At 41.6% G+C, this 20,826-nt stretch overlaps 1 protein-coding gene across 1 annotated transcript in view; it reads left to right on the top strand.

Moving 5' to 3' along the window:
• tnr (tenascin R (restrictin, janusin)) overlaps nucleotides 1–20,826 on the top strand; it is a 306,961-nt gene that overhangs the window by 118,704 nt on the left and 167,431 nt on the right. Inside the window, 1 exon segment of the mRNA XM_034182776.1 lies at nucleotides 15,558–15,669. Coding sequence (XP_034038667.1) covers nucleotides 15,595–15,669 — 75 coding nt within the window. The 5' untranslated portion in view covers nucleotides 15,558–15,594.

Here is a 20,826-nt window from a genome sequence, read left to right as displayed (position 1 = left end):
GGGGGAGTGAGAGAGAGAGGGAGGGATGGATGAGAGAGTGAGAGAGAGAGAGAGAGGGAGTGAGAGAGAGAGTGAGAGAGAGTGAGAGAGAGTGAGAGAGGGAGGGAGGGAGAGATATAGGGAGGGAGTGAGAGAGAGAGGGAGGGAGGGAGGGGGAGTGAGAGAGAGGGAGGGAGAGAGAGAGTGAGAGTGCGAGAGGGAGGGAGGGAGAGAGAGTGAGAGAGATAGGGAGTGAGGGAGGGAGGGGGAGGGAGGGAGAGATATAGGGAGGGAGGGAGAGGGAGGGGGAGTGAGAGAGGGAGGGAGGGAGAGAGAGTGAGAGAGATAGGGAGTGAGGGAGGGAGGGGGAGGGAGGGAGAGATATAGGGAGGGAGGGAGAGGGAGGGGGAGTGAGAGAGGGAGGGAGGGAGAGAGAGTGAGAGAGAGAGGGAGTGAGAGAGAGATAGTGAGGGACAGAGTGAGAGAGAGAGAGAGTGAGAGGGAGGGAGGGAGGGAGGGAGGGAGAAAGTGAGAGAGAGAGAGAGGGAGAGAGTGAGAGAGACAGAATGAGAGAGTGAGAGAGAGAGACAGAGAGAATGAGAGAGAGAGACAGGGAGGGAGGGAGAGTGAGACAGTGAGATAGCGAGCGACCGACCTGCTGTTTGTGTTGTGTTTCTGGATTTCTGGAGTTGAGGTTCGAGTCCCTGTTCTGAGCACACACACGTCCATCAGTTACATCAGCTGTTCTGAGCACATAGAGGCGCTGTGGGCTGTGTGATCCTCTTCTCCAGCTTCATTCTGGATGCACGCACTGTTTTTGGATGTGTACATGAGCACCGTGTTGCACAGACTTGCATGCAATAACGCTGTGTTGCGCAGACCTGCTTAAAACTGTGTCCAGCGCTCTACGCCGAAGAAAATTAAACGTTTAATTTCTTCCGTCCTACCTGCGTAGCCCTCAACATATTGCTGCTTAGGGAGCAAAAACTCGATGTAGAGCTGCTAAAAGTGGGCGTAGAGCTGCTCAACTCAGTGTAGAAGATACGCCACAATACGCAGCTCTACGATTACACCAGTGTGAAAGGGGTTTAAGATCCAAATAGCAGACGTCTCAGTGTTGAGGACCCGAGCAGTTTGAGAAAGCCAAGAGAGTGCCTGTGTTTCACCAGGCTGCAGCAGATAGATGGTGACTTTTGAGAGGTGGGAATGGATCGGTTGTCTGCTTGGGTGGTTGCCATTCAGGACCCGAGGTGATTCCTTGGTATGGTGGATGCAGCAACACCATGGCATGCTCCCAGATGTGACTTGTCACAGAAACAAGAATTAATACAAAAGAGCTTTTCTGTAATACCTGCAGTAGCAAATGAGTGAAAGATCCATGTAGTACTGCAAGGATTGGGTTAACTGAAGTGGTGCAGATGAAAAAAAAAGACTTGAGTTCATCAGCTCACTGTAAGAACTGTTCAAGACATAAAACAGCTATTTTCTTCTTTAATCCATCATAAAACCAGTAACAGATTGCACTCTATTGCACTTTTTCATACTTTCCGTGTGAGCTTGCATATTCTGTATATCAGGAACCCCTAATTATATGCTCTTAATTTCTGACAAATTGATCCATTAGAACCTTTAGAAACTGTCTTGCAAATAATTTGGCACAGAAATTGAGATGTTAGTGACAAAACTATCAATTTACTCGCAACCTTGATTTTCAGTAACCACTGAAGTTGGAGAGTTGAAACCCTATGCCCATTTTTTTTTTTCCTTTCAATCAAAGCTTGGGTCATAGGAAGTTAAATTACTCATGCATTCATTCCATTTCTGGACCTGCTTACTCCAGTTAAGGGTAAAGGTGGAAGGGAAATCATTTTGTATGTTAGAAATCACAAATTTAAGATCAAAGCAAAAATCTGCTTGGGGAAGTGCATTATGCACAGTGGTGGGCACAGATAACCAAAAAAATAACTTCGATAACAGATAATCAGATAACTGAAAAGTTATCTTTGATAAAGATAAACTGATAAACCACCCAAAAATGTATCGGAAGTTACAGATAATCGATAACCGATAAATTCCAGTATTGGCTCTGGTACATTTGCAATTAGTAAGAAGCTGAAATTGACTTTTAACACGATCGCTTTTAAAGCATCAAAAGCAACAAAAGACCCAAAGAATGAGCCAGTATTTCCATGTTTGACCATGCTGCCCCCTGTAGGAAGCTGCACAGATGAATCCTGAGAGCACCCACAAAATGAGCTCTCTACTAATCATAATGCTCCGGTCAGGCGGAGGTCTTGAAAAATAAAGTCATACTAACTTATGGTTTTGTGATAATACTGATAGAATAACTCCATTAATGTCAATTCTGTCATTTGTACAAAATTAAAATATAACATATATCTTTTAATGTTGAATAATGCACTAATTCTGAGGTTTTGTAACAGACTGCAAAGCATTCTGGGTAAAAGTGCCTCTGCTAAACACTAATTGGTTCAGTCATTCATTATGTAAACCAACACGTTAATGTGACGTGTGTCGTGTTTTGGTTTAAAGATAAATGCGCTTTTGTAAAATATTCCATTTTTATTTGTAAAAACAGGCATTTTTACGGAGCCCTGCAAGTGTCATCGCAAAATGTTTTGCATGTGGAGAGAATGTTTGATGATGTGCGCACGTTTTATGATGTTGTAAAACGTGCACTCAGTGGGCCTCATGTATCAAAGTTGCGTAAATTTACGGTGTAAATTTGAAGTACACCAAAGTTGCCGTGACATGTATCAAGCAGTGTGCACCTGCCCATTTCCAGCGTACGCCTGACGTGACCTTGATAAATGCGGTGGGTGAAAACAGTTGTAATTATAATAAACACGCCCATAAATATTCAGACTCCGCTTCAGACACACCCTCATTTTACGACATGGAAGCCAGGAAGACGGCAAAGAAAAAGAACTCCACCAATCACGATGCGTGCCAATAGAGCGTCAAAAGCGGCCATCGTATTAATTGTTTTGTAGTATAATCAAAAAAGTGTTACAGTGGTCCCTCGTTTATCGTGGGAGTTACGTTCTAAAAATAGCCCGTAATACGCGAAACCGCGACGTAGTCAGCATTATTTTTTACAATTATAGATGTTTTAAAGCTGTAAAAACCCTGTAAAACCACTTTATATACTTTCTCAATCAGGCATGAACATTTTCTCACTTTTCTCTCGTGTATAAACACTCTCAAAGTTCAAACCTTAGTAGAAAAATAAGACCAAACTGTTTTCAGTCCCAAACATGTTTGAGAAATAAAAATAGAATGTTTTCCTATAAATAATTATGATGGTTTTTAGAACTAACAAATTTAATTTTAACGATCAACCTACGAGGTTGGACACATAAGAAATTATTAATAGTGACTGACCAGTATTTCACAGATCGTGCCTCTTCGTCCTGGCGCCACGCCTTTTTCCACTCACACCTGGCTGCAGGTCTCTGTTTCCGAGTGACAAACACAGTTATGAGTAGTTGTTGGCGCTCTTTTTTTCTTCTGGGCGAGAAGATTCTTATAAACAGACACGCAGAACACAGAACACTGTAAAAAAAAAAAGGCATGCAAAATTGGACTAAAAACTCCGCGAAACGATGAGGCCGCAAAAGGTGAACCGCGTTATAGCGAGGGACCACTGTATTCTCTTTTCACATGTCAATAATTCTTGACGTGGATATTTGCTTGCTCAATTAATAAGACACGCCTAATTTTTCAGATTTCTTTATTCTTAAAATGTATTTCTTTATTTATTTTATTGTGACAAACGAATGGAGATGACACAACTTGATTGCAACACGGGCAGAGGGAATGACAACACTACAGTTGTAATTGTCAGTTTCATTGTCTAAAACGATCACACCACATAAAGTTAAGCTCAGCACTGCTCTGGCTCCAGGCTCTGGAGAAAAAGGCGAGCAGCACTTTCTTTGCAGTCAGCGCTGTGGACACGGATCATGCTCGATAGACCAGCAATCCCACAAAAGCGGGATTTGTATTGATTATTATGTAGTATAATCAGGAAAGTGTTATTTATGTAACACATGCATTGATTTGTATGATGGCACTGTTTATCAGGCCGATCATATTCATTTTTATGTGGATTCCAGTGCTGGTTTATTTTGGCGTATAATTTACACCACCTCTCGACCTGGTGTATATTTTCAGCGCAGCGTACGCCAACGACCACATTGATAAATGCCAAGTGGCGCAGCCGTTTTGGCGTACACCCCATATACGCTCAAATATCACCGTACGCACGTTGCTACATGAGGCCCAGTATTAGTAAGTAAGTAAGTAAATTTATTTATATAGTGCCTTTCACAGACATAAGTCACAAAGCACTTCACAGGTTAAAATGCAATAATAAAAACATAGATAAAACAAAGGACAAGGTTAACAACTGGTCAGTTCTGAAAAGCCTTATCTTGACACATAAATGTTGGCTTTACACTGTGCGTGTTTTGGCCATTTTTCAGATGATTTTTCATTCGTGCGAGAATTTTTTGGACCAAGTTTCAGGTTAATCGTGCGTCCTGCATCGTGTAGTGGAGTAACAAGCTTTAACATCTCACGACCACCTCCTGCTGCTGAAGAGGTACAAAGCATCCAACCGCAGAGCAATCTTGTAATGTTTTTTTGTTGTTGTTGTTTTGTTTTTAAACTTAATTTGTAAAAAAAAAAAAAAAAAAGCCATTTGCAAAGCCAAAAAGTTGATTTGACCACCATCTGAAATAACTGGGTCAAAATAAATAGAACACTGCCATCTACTGGTGCCCAGACCCTTAGTACTTGGGGCGAATACTGCCATGAACACTACTGGCCAGTAGATGGCCGTAGCGGCCTGGAAAAGTTGCCAAACAAAATTCCAGATAATCCCTCTACTACATTTAAGATGCGTGGAATTTAAATGCAAATACAGTAACGTCTATAAACCCAGAGAATATATTCACGAGAGTTTTAGGCACTAGAGTTTAATGCTGTTGTCCGTGGAGCCTGAACAGAGTGTCTGAAATGCATTTGTCCTGTCGTGATCGTCTGAGATTACGCTATGCTACCCATAATGCATTGCTGCCGGGCACAGCATGTGCTCACAAAACCTTAAAAATTAGTACATTACTTTAAAACGAAAACATATATCTGATATTTTCACTTTATAAAACTTCAGACATGACAGTAATTTTAAATAACTTGTCCAAAATGAGTAGGTTAAAAATGTATGCCTCTGGATGACTTGGTGACTTAGTGACTCTGGTGATATTGCGGTTATATCAGTATGGTGTTAAAGGAAATGATTTTTTTTGGGTGGGGGGTCACCAGTTCACCTTTGCCTATAGAGGATAGAGTAGTTTTTTTTCTGAAAACAGCTCTCTTCTGTTTGCAGAGGGTATAACAATATACCTATTAGGAAACTTTTAACAGGTAGGTCTCAACTGCTTTTAAGTTTTAAAAATGTTTTTCACTGTTCAGCTTGGTTTACTAAGTTATCGGTCTAAAAGTTATCGGTCGGCAATTCATCGGAAGATAATTAGTCCGATGATGGTTTTTAAAGTTATCTAAAAAGATAATCCGATAATGAAAACATTATCTTCAATAATTATCTGTTATCGGATTATCGGAAGTGTGCCCACCACTGATTATGCACCATAAATAGATTAGATTAGATAGAACTTTATTGATTCCTTGTGAAGACTCCCCTCAGGGATATTGAAGATCCAGCAGCATTGTATAGTGGCACACAGGGTAAGTAGCACACAGAGTATCAAAAGTCAAAGTAAAAAAGAAAAACAGTTCAACTGCCAGATCAACTGAAAATAACTGCTACCTACAGCCTTAGCTACACATTTCCTTTCATAATCACGTTTTAAGCACAGAGCAGAGTCAAACTGAAGTTTAGCGCATACGAGCAAAGCCTTTGCTAGCAGGCATGAGACAGATTGCTCTAGCTGATTGTCTCCTTTCTGAATTGTCTATGCATATATCTATCATTTCTTGAGCAACCATTCAAATTGTTTGTGTTATGTCAGGCGGCACCCATACCCTTCAGGAGACATCTCAAAGTATAGAAGAGTTTCCATCTTTTCAGTGCGTGGAAGGCAGGATTATATATGCAAGTTGATTCCAACGAGGCCAAAGTCATTTTTAAAGCATTAGTGTCTCAAGCGAGACGAGCTGTAGATCCTAATGTATTGCCTGCACTTTTACCCCTGTAGGTCTGCTATGATTTACGGTGTGTCAAGATTCTTTGTATGAGTGTTTCAATTCGTCACACAGAGGCACAAATTTTCACTTATGCAGCTTCGACAAAGGGAAAGCCAACAAATAAAAGGAAGCCAAAAGGTAAGCGCGGAATATAAAGTGTGAGCAGAATGTCCGTAACATTGCCTTGGTTTCTAAAATACTCTATTTTCCTGCACTGAGATGACTTGAAAGGGAGCATAGGGATTCTCGATGTTTCTCATTTATGTGTAAATATACTGATGTGCCAACATTTCTAGCCAAAATGATGAAAAAAAAACCAAAGGAAAAAAAAAAACCCAGCCAGAGTCAGTTCGGTGTGATAAGAAGACTTCCATCTGGCTCTCAGAAAAGGTGCCAGCTGAGAGCAATCGCCTGCTTCAGTAACCGGAGATGTATTGTTGTGATAAAGAGATTGTTGAAAGCAGTTTACAAACTCATCTGCGAGCCGTTATCAGCTCCAGCCTGATCATCCTACATGTGCGCCAAATTCAAAAACCTGACAGGCATCAGCTTACATCCTCACACACAACCCACAGATGTCATGCGTCCATAAATATTTGGGTGCTGACAAAGTTATTGTCACTTCAGCCATCTAAACGGGTTATAAATATGAACTATGTGCTGAGTTTCTGTTGAACTTTGATCTCGCAGGACTTAATGCCACAATCCCTCTTAGTGTAGTTGGCACTGATTAGGTCTTGAGTGCGGTGATGGCGGTAAATACATCATTGGGTCGTCAAGGTAAGCATGCTTGTTATTGGTCTGCAGAATCTCCAGAGGGCTAAACAGTGACATCTGGTGTCTCACGTGCAACCGTTTTTACCAATATTTCAGTGAACACTCATAGATTTAGCCGCAGACAGTTGCTGCTCCTCTTAACATCCTCTGGATGGGTCGATTGTTTGCTTGGGTGGTTTATGTCCAGGACTCAGGGTGGTATCAGCGTATGGTCCTTGACCTGAGCTGGTCTCAGCAGGCTCTGACACCGACTTGACTCCCTGAGCTTCTGTTTGTCAAAGCAGCATGGTGGGAGGATTTGGCTGTGAAACCACGACAGCGGACTTCCACTGGGATCGCCTGTTTCTTCCAGCTATGTCGTCTGCATCAGCAGCTGGGTTGCAGCCTCTCAGCATCTTTTACTTGCTGGCTTCACCAGCTGCTTCTTCTCAATTTATCATTATCTCAGTGATGGAAACCGATTTCCACGAGTTTGACCACAGAGTCAGATTTATTCTGTTCCTCGTTACATGCTGGGGTATTGTTTTCTGCCCTGTGTCTCCCTTAGTGTTTGAACAAAATACTGTAACTCAAAATGATCCATTTTGCATTAAACCTGGTGGAATGTTCAAGTGTGAGCTATAGTGATTTTATTTTGAGAACAAGAAGGTACATGTCTGCCCTGAACATCCCCCACAGGTAATTTGTACCATGGCGTTTAATTGTATTTGTGTTGTTTGTTCACTTGGGTTAATAAATTAGGAGATATTCACTGAACCGTGTCTTCTGTGTTTGGATTCTGGCGAAGCAACATGATTTATGATTCATGGAGACCAAGTGTTGATTTTTGTTTTATTTGTGGCTGATTGTTTAGGGTGGGATATGACAAAAAGCCAGCTGACACTTGCACAAAAGCAAACCAGTATAACAGATTCCAAAATTCAATACTCTGTTCAGTGACGTGGGCAGTCCTAAGAGGTTCTTAATGAAAGCCAATGATGCTTACTTTCAAATTTGTCTGACAAGTACTCATTTAGGACATCCAGTTAAATTTTGGTGAAAATCAGATAAATTGTGTTTGAGATATCATGTCACAAAGAAAGAGTGACTTAGGCTTGCAGACATGGACAGGGTCCAAGTCTGTATTGCTCTTTTGGCTGGGATCAAAATTAGTGCAAACTCAATGTCAGGCTAAGGTGAATTTTATTTTTTACCTAATCCTTTTATACAGGAGTATTTAGAGTAACTATTATGAGGAATTTGTCAAAGATACACCTACAGGTACTGTTAAACACACACACAAAAAAAACAACAAAAAAAACAATTTTCACCTTTATATTGGTAGCATGACCTTGGGTGTTCTTGAATGATAAGCCTCTTTAAGAATGACTCTTTTGAGGAACTGATTACAGATATACCCATTATTAACCTCTAATATCAAGTCATGTGCCACGTTTCTTTTGCTGACAGACCTTTGATTTTGGTTGATCAAGTAATTGGACAAATACTGCCCATGTCTTTCATTCCCACATTGGTATTGCCACAAATCACAAGTGAGTCCAAGTAAATAGGTTCAGTCCTCATAGGTTCAGTCCTCAAACTAGCAAAATCCTGAAAATGCCATCCAGGATATATTATTTTATGTGAGCTGAGGACTATTGCTTTTCTTTTTTAATTTGAGTGTGTGTGTGTGTGTGTGTGGGGGGGGGGGGGGGGGGGGGGCAGAATAATGGTGGAAACCTAACAAGAGACAAGGCTAACGATACTTGACAACGATGCGTCACATTCATACAAACACTCAAATCTCAATGTCATCGTGTTTCCTTGCAAGACCTGAGTGCGCTCTCCATTGCTGATTTTTTTTTATACCAGCTGTGTATGTTTTTGTTAGGGGGAAAAAGGCATTGGATAAATTGGATAAGGTTGAATTGTGATCCACACAATGTGAATAATCAGATTTAATTGATGCAGATCAGTGTAATCTTGTGTAAAAGTGGACAAGCAGGTACAACATGCAGTAATGGGGATCTACCATTCTCTGATCAGAAGACTCATAATTCTCCCCTGTAACCTGAAATTCATGAAAAGCATGTGACACTCTTTCACAGAAAACAGTTTTGAAATGTTAACAGAGACATTTTAGCTTGAGGGAAAGTATGAGGAAAGTGCAGAAGTAGCATTTAATAATCATTTATTGGGAATTGTAATAATAATTGAGTGTATTCTGCAGTATAGAATACACTCACAGCAGATGTGAGAGGGATCTGCATATTGATTTGTCACACGTTTTACACCAGATGCCTTTACTGATACAACTCCACATTGCATAGATCCCAAATTGTCCACACTGGAAACCAGTGTACTTAACCGCATGTCCACCACAGCTGTCCTAAGTCAACATAAAATAGTAGGTAATATAAATTTTTCATGCTATTTTGAAACTATCATGTCTTATTTCCCCAATTTTGAGTTCCGGATAGAAATCGGGGCTAAAATTTAGCAATGGGAGACTGGCCTTAGTGATTTTCCTGTCACCAAGGAAACAACTTGATAATTGGGTTACAAGCCCCACTTCCAACATTTAGACCAGTGTCTCCCCATCCTGGTCCCCAGGCACCCGAAGTACTGTGCATTTTCAATTTCTCCCTGCTCTGATGGCACATAATAAACCAAATCACGTGTGTTCCATTGTCACCATCTGTCATTTGGCTGAACCCCCCCCAACTGAGCCTAACTGGTCTGAGTCAATCAGGGACAAATGCAAAACATGCAGTACTTTGCTTCCCAGAACGGGGAAACACTTGTCTCTAAATCATAACCTCCTCAAATAAGACAATACAATAGGCCAAAGGATGATATGCATAAATGTCCTAAGATGAAGCACTAGTTTTATATATACGAGGTCTATTAGAAAAGTATCCGACCTTATTATTTTTTTCAAAAACCATATGGATTTGAATCACGTGTGATTACATCAGACATGCTTGAACCCTCATGGGCATGTGAGAGTTTTTTCACACCTGTCGGTTACGTCATTCGCCTGTGGGCAGTCTTTGAGTGAGGAGGCGCCCACCCTCTCGTCAATTTTTTCATTGTTTAGGAATGGCTCAGAGACTGCTGCTTTGTTTGATCAAAATTTTTTCAAAACTGTAAGGCACAACTGAGTGGACACCATTCGATAAATTCAGGTGGTTTTCGGTAAAAATTTTAACGGCTGATGAGAGATTTTGGTCTGGTAGTGTCGCTTTAAGGACGGCCCGGCGCCTGACGGCGATCTGTGCTTCGAGGCAGCAGCGTCTCGCTGTTTCAAGTTGAAAACTTCCACATTTCAGGCTCTGTTGACCCAGTAAGTCGTCAGAGAACAGAGAACTTTCAGAAGAAGTCGACATGAGGAGTTTATTCAGACATTCCATTGTTAATGGACATTTTATAATGAAAGAACGTGCGGGCAGAGTCGCATGTCGGGCCGGACCCGACCGCGGGGGTCGCGACAGGAAAAACACCTCCGTTGGAAACCTTAACGGGCAAGTTGGAACATGCCCAGCTGTTAAACAATTTCTCAGTTACTCACTTGTTGAAAGCCATCAAAAGCCGCCTGAATTTTACAAATGGTTTTCAACACAGAGGTGTTTTTCCTGTCGCGGCGCACACAGATTTGCCGAGTCGTCACGGAAACGACTCGGCGAATTTGCGCGCACGTCTTTCATTAAAAAATGTCCTTAAACAGTGAAATGTCCGCATAAAGTCCTCATGCCGCCTCTTCTGAATCTTCTATGTTCTCTCACGATGTCCTGGGTGAATTAAGCCTTAAATTAGGATGTTTTCAGGTCAAAACAGGCCGACGACGGCGCCTGGAAGCGCTGCGCGACGTCCCGCTCCGTGGGAAGTCCTTACAGCGACAGAAACACCCCATAATCTCTCATCAGCCCTTAAACCTTTCACCAAAAACCAGCTGAATTTCTCGAATAGTGTCCACTCGGATATTCCTCACAGGTCCAGAAAAAATTTTGATAAAGCAACGCGTGCCGTCTTGAGCAGCGTGTGAAACAAAGGAATTCAGCCGAGAGGGCTGAACCACATCTCACTCAAGGCCTGCCCACAGGGAAATGACGTCACCGACACGCGTGAAAAAACTCTCACATGCGCACGAGGGTTCAAGCATGATTGGTGTAATCGCATTCATTCAAATCCATATAGTTAAAAAAAAAATAAGTGTCGGTTTCTTATCTAATAGACCTCGTGTATATATATATATATATATATATATATATATATATATATATATATATATATATAGATAGATAGATAGCCTCACCCCCTGGACTCCTACACAGCCCAGTACCTCTGTCATCACGCCATATGTTTGCTAGTCGCCCATCCTCCTGAGCTTTCCCACGACTGTCACCTGGTCTGCTGGCAGCTGGTATAGCCTTCTTCCACTCCACGGATCTAACCTGCTACATCTCCTCATGGCTGAGCATTTCCCTGTGGCTTATGGCCACAACCTGAGACGCTCTCTCGCACTTTGCTACTCTGACTCAAGAACTCCACATTATCAACAACAAAAAACTAAGAGACAGACAACACACCATGTGCCATCTGAACTGGTCACATTCTGTTGCTGCTCTCTCTGTGGCACGCTGGCTTTCATAGATACTGCAATCACTGAACCAGCGGCATCTGTGGATGTGCAATCTGTCGAAACCAGTGCAAGTGTGTTCAACTGAATTCAAGATGACACCATAGGAGGAATAAAACAAACAAAACAAAACACCAAGCATACACAGGAAAACAACCAATGTACATAGACTCACCAGGTGTTTTATTAGGTACACATGTTCAGTTGCTCGTTAACACAAATAGCTAATCAGCTAATCACATGGCAGCAACTTAATGCATTTAGGCATCTATATGTGATCAAGATGACTTAAAGCTCAAAAAGAGCATCAGAATAAGGAAAATAGGGAATTTAAGTGAGTTAGAGCGCGGCATGGTTGTTGGTGACAGACTAGCTGGTCTGAGTGTTTCAGAAACTGCTAATCTACTGGGATTTTCACACACAACCATCTGTAGGGTTTACAGAGAATGGTGCAAAAAAGAGAAGATATCCAGTGAGCAGCAGTTGTCAATGTCAATGTATTCAATTTATAAAAGCACCAAATGATGACGACATCACCCCAAGGCGCTTCACACAAAACAGTTCAAAAACAATATAAAATGAATTAAAAACAACAAATTTAAAAACACAATTCAAAGATGAAAAAAATTAAAAGAATAATTTTTAAAAAGAATGGAGCACACTAAAATAACTGAAGCACTGATGAAAGAAATGTCTTTAATGTTGACTTGAAGGTCTCCACAGTATCGGACTGTCTTATCGACACTGGAAGATCATTCCACAATACTGAGGCACGATATGAAAAGGCCCTTTGACCCACAGACTTCTTCTTCACCCTCGAACACATAGCCATCCTTCATCCTGTAAACACAAAGCCCGGGGTGGTACCTAGGGTTTAACCAGATCAGCTAAGTAGGTTGGTGCAATCCATGAACAATTTTATTGGTCAACAACAGAACCTTAAAGTTTGATCTCACAGAGACTGGTAGCCAGTGGAGGGATGCCAGAACAGGTGTAATGGGGTCAAACCTTCTGCTCCGTGTCCAAAGTCTGGCAGCAGCATTCTGAACTAATTGAAGACCCCTGATACTGGACTGCGGTAACCCTGAAAATAAGACATTACAATAATCCCGTCTGGAAGAAACTGGAAGTTGTGTGGATGAAAATGCCTTGTTGATGTCAGATGTCAGAGGAGAATGGACAGACTGGTTGAATGAGCGACTGCGTGATGCTATCATGCCAATATGGACCAAAATCTCTGAGGAATGTTTTTGAATCTATGTCACGAATACGTAAGGCACTTCAGAAGGCAAAATGGGTCCAACCCAGTCCAGGTGAGCCCTGTTAACTCACGCGTGCGTAAGTTGCGATTCGGCTTTACTTGCGATCAAAATTTAGACTACTGTATAAAATTCAACATTTTCATCAAAGTTGACCGATTTTGGGATTGTCGGGCACGAGCATAAATTCCAGCCCAATCTGAACCGGCGGGAAGGATCTAAAGAGGAAAGTCACATCCAGATGTGTAAACGAAAAATTTTGAATCGTCCAGAATCGTCTGCACTGACGAAGCCCCCATTGCTGAATGCAGCAGCCTGAGGAGGAAGAACATCCCAAACCCACTCCAGATGAAGAAATCGTCACCATTCAGGAAGGAATCACACTTCAAATGGTCAAAACTATTGTAATATGGCAAGGTACGCTGATTTTAAGTTTTTGGTCAACCTTATTAACTCGTGGTTTCATATAACTTACGGTCTGATTATGTGGAGCCCCGTTAACTCATGCGAGTTAAAGGGGCTCACCTGTACTAACAAGGTGTGCCTAATAAAGTGACCAGTGAGTGTATAACAGAATGAAACCACCTCTACACCATGAAACCACTCCGTGTCCTGGTGGCAATCACCTAGGCAGACAACAGTTCTAACTGAAACTCTCAAAAGTAAATGCCTATTGACCAGAGCCAGAGGCGTCTATTGGCGACAGCCAGGTGAAATGTCTTAGTCTTAGTCTTAGTCAGCTTTATTGTCATTTCTACAATACATCACAGACATATTGAGAACTGAAATACCTGATCTCTGGACTCCCTGACCTCACAAAAGAAGGCATTTAAGAAATATAATAACAAAGTATAAGTATCAAGTGTAGGGTAAATTGTAAACAAACAAATACTTGTAGTGCAAAGTGGCAGGACAACATTCAGCAGTAATGGATATGTGCAAATTCCATGACCAGAGCAAGAATATATACAGTTGTTGATCATTGTGCAGAGAGTATTGTATGTATAAAGTGCAGTATCTTCACAGCAGCTTAGGTTAGGGAGGTTAGGGAATTGACGGGAGTGGAAAGTGAAACAGTCCAGTTTGTGTTTATGTGTGAGTGGAGGGCAACAGGGGGAAAGGGGGCAAAGCAGGGAGGGAGTTGAGTGTCCTGACAGCCTGGTGGAAAAAGCTGTCTCTCAGCCGGCTGGTCTTGGCCTGGAGACTGCGCAGTCTCCTCCCGCTACGGCAGCAGGCTGAAGAGACTACGTAATGGATGAGTGGGGTCACTTACGATCTTAGTGGCTTTCCGGGTGAGGCGGGTGTTGTACAGTTCTTGGAGGGGTGGGAGAGAGGTGCCCATGATCTTCTCCGCTGCTCTCACGATGCGTTGAAGGGACCTACGGCAAGTCGCTGTGCAGGCGCCGTACCACACCGTGATGTAGCATGACAGGACACTCTCGATCGTACCCCTGTAGAACATGCACATGATGTGTGGTGTTGCTCCGACTCTTTGAAGCTTGCGGAGAAAGTAGAGGCGTTGATGAGCCCTCTTGGCCAGTGATGCGGTGTTAGTGGTCCAGGAGAGATCCTCCGACACATGCACACCCAGGAACTTGGTGCTGCTCACCCTCTCCACAGCAGCACCATCGATGGTCAGAGGGGAGTGTTGGGTGTGCACTCTCCTGAAGTCCACAACAATCTCCTTCGTCTTCTCCACATTCAAAAGGAGATTGTTGTTCTCGCACCACATGGTCAGCCGGCTGATCTCGCTCCTGTAGTGGGTCTCGTTGTTGTTCCTGATGAGACCCACCACGGTTGTGTCATCCGAAATGTACGAGTTCCCTTGGCCTTCTCCACCTGCTGGGGTTCTCAATACCAAGGCATCTACATGTTGGATCATGCATAAAGAAATGCACCACATGACCAAAATGTCATAGCTGATTCCTCCTCATAATGCAAGTGATACTTCTCATCTTTTCCACACTCTGTGGGAGTAATTCGGCAGTTGCCTTCCACTGGAGGGTAGTTTGCATGCTACGTATGAATAGAATGCAAGAAAGTCCAACACCTTTGAGCTCTTGTTGTTTCATTCTCTTTTTTGTGCTCTGTTGACTGTTATTCTCCCTTCTTAATGCTTAACTGTAACCTTGTTTTTCGTGTTGCCAAAAGGATCCACATCAGTATTTTTTTTTTCCACAACAAACAAGTCAAACACTGAGAGCTCGTCTCGCTCCCTCAGTCAGTGCAGAGTGGATTACAGCAGCATCACTCTAACTATTTCTCATCCATCAACTCGCTTTCTGCGAACAATACTTCTCTATTCCTCCCATGTGGAAAGATCACATATTTGGTATTGCACCAGTAAAGGATTTTCCAAAGGTTTTGAGCCATTTCTCATAATCCCTGGGAGAGTGTTTTTTTATAATGCTGTTGAAAGCCAATTATTTAACATCAGATCAAAGACTTAAGGACATTTTATGACCATTTACAGAGCTGTGGCTCTCTACATGCACTTAGATCCATGCATACACAAACACTGCTGATACATAGTCATGCATGTGCCTATATGTTTTCATGTTTGGACACTAATAACTGCACAGGAAGGACATCAAGCGTAATGCAAATGTAGGTGAAGCATGTGCAGATGCATACTCTTTTCCCTGAATTCTTAGTCTCTGTCTCTTTCTCTCTCTCGCACTTTCTCTCTACAGGTGTGAGTGGACAGAAGCGGTGAGGTTTGTTTCCAACATGCCACAGACACAGCAGTATCACTGGGCCACAGCAGGCTGGATATTGGCTTTGGCCCTGGTTTTGGCACTACAGGTAAAAGAAAAAAAGTTCTAACAACAACCATCTAATTCCTCACTCAGTGCACAGAAGGGTGCACAAGACCTTTTTCCCCCTTCATTATTTGTTTCATTCTCCTATTGTGCCAGTCATTCTAATCACTTAACTCTGGACACAGAGCTCTTCAAAATGTCTGTGGATCAATTGTCATAGGTGTCAACCTGACTCCAGAAAGGGCAAAGAAGGTGCAGGTTTCTTTTTAATCACCAACTCCACCACTATTTTAATACCCTGCATTACACTGTTGCTGATAACGATGAACTGAACTACCGTGCATCTGGAAAGTATTCACAGCACTTCACTTTATCCACATTTTGTTATGTTACAGCCTTATTCCAAAATGGATGTCATCCATGTTTTTCCCTCAAATTTCTATACACAGTACCCCATAATGACAATGTGAAAAATATTTTTTGTTTAGATTTTTTCAAATTTTATACATAAAAACAACAAAAAAAAAACTAATAAATCATATGTACAGTAGTGTTCAGAATAATAGTAGTGCTATGTGATGAAAAAGATTAATCCAGGTTTTGAGTATATTTCTTATTGTTACATGGGAAACAAGGTACCACTAGATTCAGTAGATTCTCACAAATCCAACAAGACCAAGCATTCATGATATGCACACTCTTAAGGCTATGAAATTGGGCTATTAATAAAAAAAAGTAGAAAAAGGGGTGTTCACAATAATAGTAGCCTCTGCTGTTGACGCTACAAACTCAAAACTATTATGTTCAAACTGCTTTTTAGCAATCCTGTGAATCACTAAACTAGTATTTAGTTGTATAAAGACAGTTTTTTATGATTTCTTCACATCTGCAAGGCATTAATTTTGTTGGATTGAAACCACAATTTTGCTCATTTACTAGTGTGCTTGGGGTCATTGTCTTGTTGAAACACCCGTTTCAAGGGCATGTCCTCTTCAGCATAAGGCAACATGACCTCTTCAAGTATTTTGACATATCCAAACTGATCCATGATACCTGGTATGCGATATAGAGGCCCAACACCATAGTAGGAGAAACATGCCCATATCATGATGCTTGCACCACCATGCTTCACTGTCTTCACTGTGAACTGTGGCTTGAATTCAGAGTTTGGGGGTCGTTTCACAACTGTCTGCGGCCCTTGGACCCAAAAAGAACAATTTTACTCTCATCAGTCCACAAAATATTCTCTTTAGGCCAGTTGATGTGTTCTTTGGCAAATTGTAACCTCTTCTGCACATTTCTTTTATTTAACAGAGGGACTTTGCGGGGGACTCTTGCAAATAAATTAGCTTCACACAGGCGTCTTCTAACTGTCACAGCACTTACAGGTAACTCCAGACTGTCTTTGGTCATCCTGGAGCTGATCAGTGGGTGAGCCTTTGCCATTCTGGTTATTCTTCTATCCATTTTGATGGTGTTTTCCATTTTCTTCCACGCTTCTGTTTTTTTTTTTTTTTCCATTTTAAAGCATTGGAGATCATTGTAGATGAACAGCCTATAATTTTTTGCACCTGCGTATAGGTTTTCCCCTCTCCAATCAACTTTTTAATCAAACTATGCTGTTCTTCTGAACAATGTCTTGAACGTCCCATTTTCCTCAGGCTTTCAAAGAGAAAAGCATGTTCAACAGGTGCTGGCTTCATCCTTAAATAGGGGACACCTGATTCACACCTGTTTGTTCCACAAAATTGACAAAATCACTGACTGAATGCCACACTACTATTATTGTGAACACCCCCTTTTCTACTTTTTTTACTAATAGCCCAATTTCATAGCCTTAAGAGTGTGCATATCATGAATGCTTGGTCTTGTTGGATTTGTGAGAATCTACTGAATCTACTGGTGCCTTGTTTCCCATGTAACAATAAGAAATATACTCAAAACCTGGATTAATCTTTTTAGTCACATAGCACTACTATTATTCTGAACGCTACTGTACATATTCACAGCCTATACCATGGAGCTCAAAATTTAGCTCGGGTGCATCCTGTTTGTACTGATCATCCTTAAGATGTTTCTACAACTTAATTGGAGTCCACCTGGGGTAAATTTGGTTGATTGTACATGAACTGGAAAGGCACACACCAGTCTACATATAAGGTCCCACATTTGACTGTGCGTATCAGAGCACAAACCAAGCATGAAGTCAAAGGAATTGTCTGTAGACCTCCAAGACAGGATTGTCTCATGGCACAAATCTGGTGAAGGGTACAGAAACATTTCTGCTGCTTTAAAGGTCCCAATGAGTACAGTGGCCTCCATCTATGATCTACCTTCAGATTCACCAGGACACTTCCAAGAGGTGGCTGCATGTCTAAACTGCGCAATAGGGGGAGAAGGACCTTTGTCAGGGAGGTGACCAAGAACCCTATGGTCATTCTGTCAGATCTCCAGCATTCATCTGTGGAGGGAGGAGAACCTTCCAGAAGGACAAGCATGTCTGCAGCAATCCACCAATCAGGCCTGTATGGTAGAGTGGCCAGACTGAAGCCACTCCTTAGTGAAAGGCACATGGCAGCCCGCCTAGAGTTTACAAAAAGGCACCTGAAGGACTCTCAGACCAAAAGAAACAAAATTGTCTGGTCTGATGTGACAAAGATTGAACTCTTTGGTGTGAATGCCAGGCACCATGTTTGGAGGAAACCAGGCACCATTCCTACAGTGAAGCATGGTGATGGCAGCATCATGGTGTGGGGATGATGTTCTGCGGCAGGAACTGGGAGACTAGTCAGGATTGAGAGAAAGATGAAATCACCAATGTACAGAGACATCCTGGATGAAAACCTAATTCTGAGTGCTCTTGAACGCAGACTGAGGCAGGACATGTCCCTAAGCACACAGCCAAGATATCAAAGGAGTGGCTTCAGGACAACTCTGTGAATGTCCTTGAGTGGCCCAGCCAGAGCCCAGACCTGAATCTGATTGAATATCTATGGAGAGATCTGAAAAGGCAAAGGCTATATGCCCAATTGTTGGGCAGATAAATATAATGTCTTATCTTATTCGCCCAACCCTGATCGTGTACTTGACATGTTTTGTCCATCAAAACTACGTTTTTACACCACTTTTTAAGGCTCTATTTCGGCGTATGTTTGACATATTTAATGGAGCCGTCTTTAATTACTGTGAAAACACCGCAATGGATGAAAACAGACAAACTTCATAAGCATTTAGAACGGAAGCCTGTTAACGACAAAACAGTTTTTGAACAAAATGCTGCTTGTTGGCTGTAACATGGTGTTAGTTTGACACTGTTCCCTGGGTGTGATGAGCCAAACAGAACCACTTTAGATCACAGCTCCTCCGCGGGCTGCAAACCCTCCCACAGCCGGTGAGAAAATATCAGCCTTTTTCCCCCACGTTGAAACCGGAAGTGAGCTTACAAGTGCGCTCATTGGTCGGTTGTGGTTGGGTGTATATGCTTGCGTATTTACTTTATTGACCCAACGGTTTGGCATATAGCCAGTCCGATCTGAAAATGGCTGTGCACCAATGCTCCCCATCCAACCTGAAGGAGCTTGAGAGGTGCTGCAAAGAGGAATGGGCAAAACAGCCCAAAGATAGGTGTGCCAAGCTTGTGACATCATTTTCAAGAAGAGAAAAGCTTTTTAAACAGTTAGCCATAACCTCCTTTTAGCCAAAATGTCTTTATTTAACATCTCCCCTGAGGCAGTGCAGTGGTTTGCCTTGTTTCTTCAGGATCGGGAACAGTGTGTAAAAGTGGCTCAGGAAAAGTCATCTCTCATAAACATCTGGATGGGCATACCCCAGGGCTCCATATTGAGACCACTGCTATTTGGTCTCTTCATAAATGATCGGCCTTTGATTTGTTGTGGTGTCCGCTGTCAACTTTATGGGGGCGATGCTGTTTCTTATGCTTCCTCAAAGATACTGGAGGAAGCTGCAGAAGTTTTATCTGCATGCATGGCTATTTGTCTGTGGCTTTTCAAAAATGAATTGGTTCCTAATCTCACTAAAACAGTTGCCATGTGTTTGTCCATCAAAACACAAAATTTAGAACAGAATTTTCAGAATACTTTTGCAAAATGATAAAATACAATGAGTAAATGAAATTAAATATTTGGGTTTAGTTCTTGATTCACAGCGAAAAATTGATGGACACATAAAGAAGATATCGAAAACAATTAAATATTAAATTAATTAAATGAAATTAAAATTAAATATTTAGGTTTAGTTCTTGATTCACAGCGAAAATTTGATGGACACATAAAGATGATATCGAAAATAATTAAATATTAAATTAATTAAATGAAATTAAAATTAAATATTTAGTTTTAGTTCTTGATTCACAGTGAAAATTTGATGCGCACATAAAGAAGATATCAAAAACAATACAAAGAAACCTCAACTGTTTTAAACTTATCAGACATTACATTCCCAACCAGGCGGTCCTGCTGTACATGCATAGGATGATATTTTCACATACTGTATATCGTAAGGCATGACAGCATGAGCCCAGGCACTTACCTCAGCTACAAAGCACATTGGCTCACTTTATAATCAAGCTATGAAAATTCTGGACAGAAAACCTGTCTGTTTTCACCACTGTCAAATTCACAAGTATACTTTAAGTTGTGATAGTTTCAGTAATTTGTGCTTTCTCAAATGATTTTTCAAATGTTACCATGTGGTTCCAGAATCACTCAGTATAGTTGTGCAGAGACCAAGCAGCAGTAGGACAACATGAGGCAGCTTAAACCACAACTGTGCAACCCCCAAGTGTAGAACATCATTTGGACAGTCGGCCTTTTCTTATAAAGCCTGTAAACTCTGGACTCATTGCCCACAGAAATTAAGTCCATCGGCAAGTTTAAATTGTTCTCATCCAAACTTAAATCTTGGCTTAAAATAAACCAAAACTGCACCCATGTGTGAGAGGGTGAATGAATGAGATGGGTGAGTGATGAACTTTTCAATTGCGCTGGTATTTATAGATGAAATGTTCTCATGTGAATACATTTGTATTTTAGATGATGTCTTGTTAGTGTAGAACAACTCAACCAGGGACGGGAGTTGAAAATTAGCATTACATTGTCCCTGTCAAATAAATAAATAAAGAATAAAGAAAAGAAAGAGGTGAGGCTGTAATTGCTGCAAAAAGTGCATCAACAAAGTATTG

This window comes from Thalassophryne amazonica, chromosome 12 (assembly GCF_902500255.1).
Source record: "Thalassophryne amazonica chromosome 12, fThaAma1.1, whole genome shotgun sequence".
In the NCBI taxonomy this organism is placed as follows: domain Eukaryota; kingdom Metazoa; phylum Chordata; class Actinopteri; order Batrachoidiformes; family Batrachoididae; genus Thalassophryne; species Thalassophryne amazonica.
The sequence above is the reverse complement of the archived record's forward strand: the minus strand, read 5'-3'. Positions and strand labels throughout refer to the sequence as shown.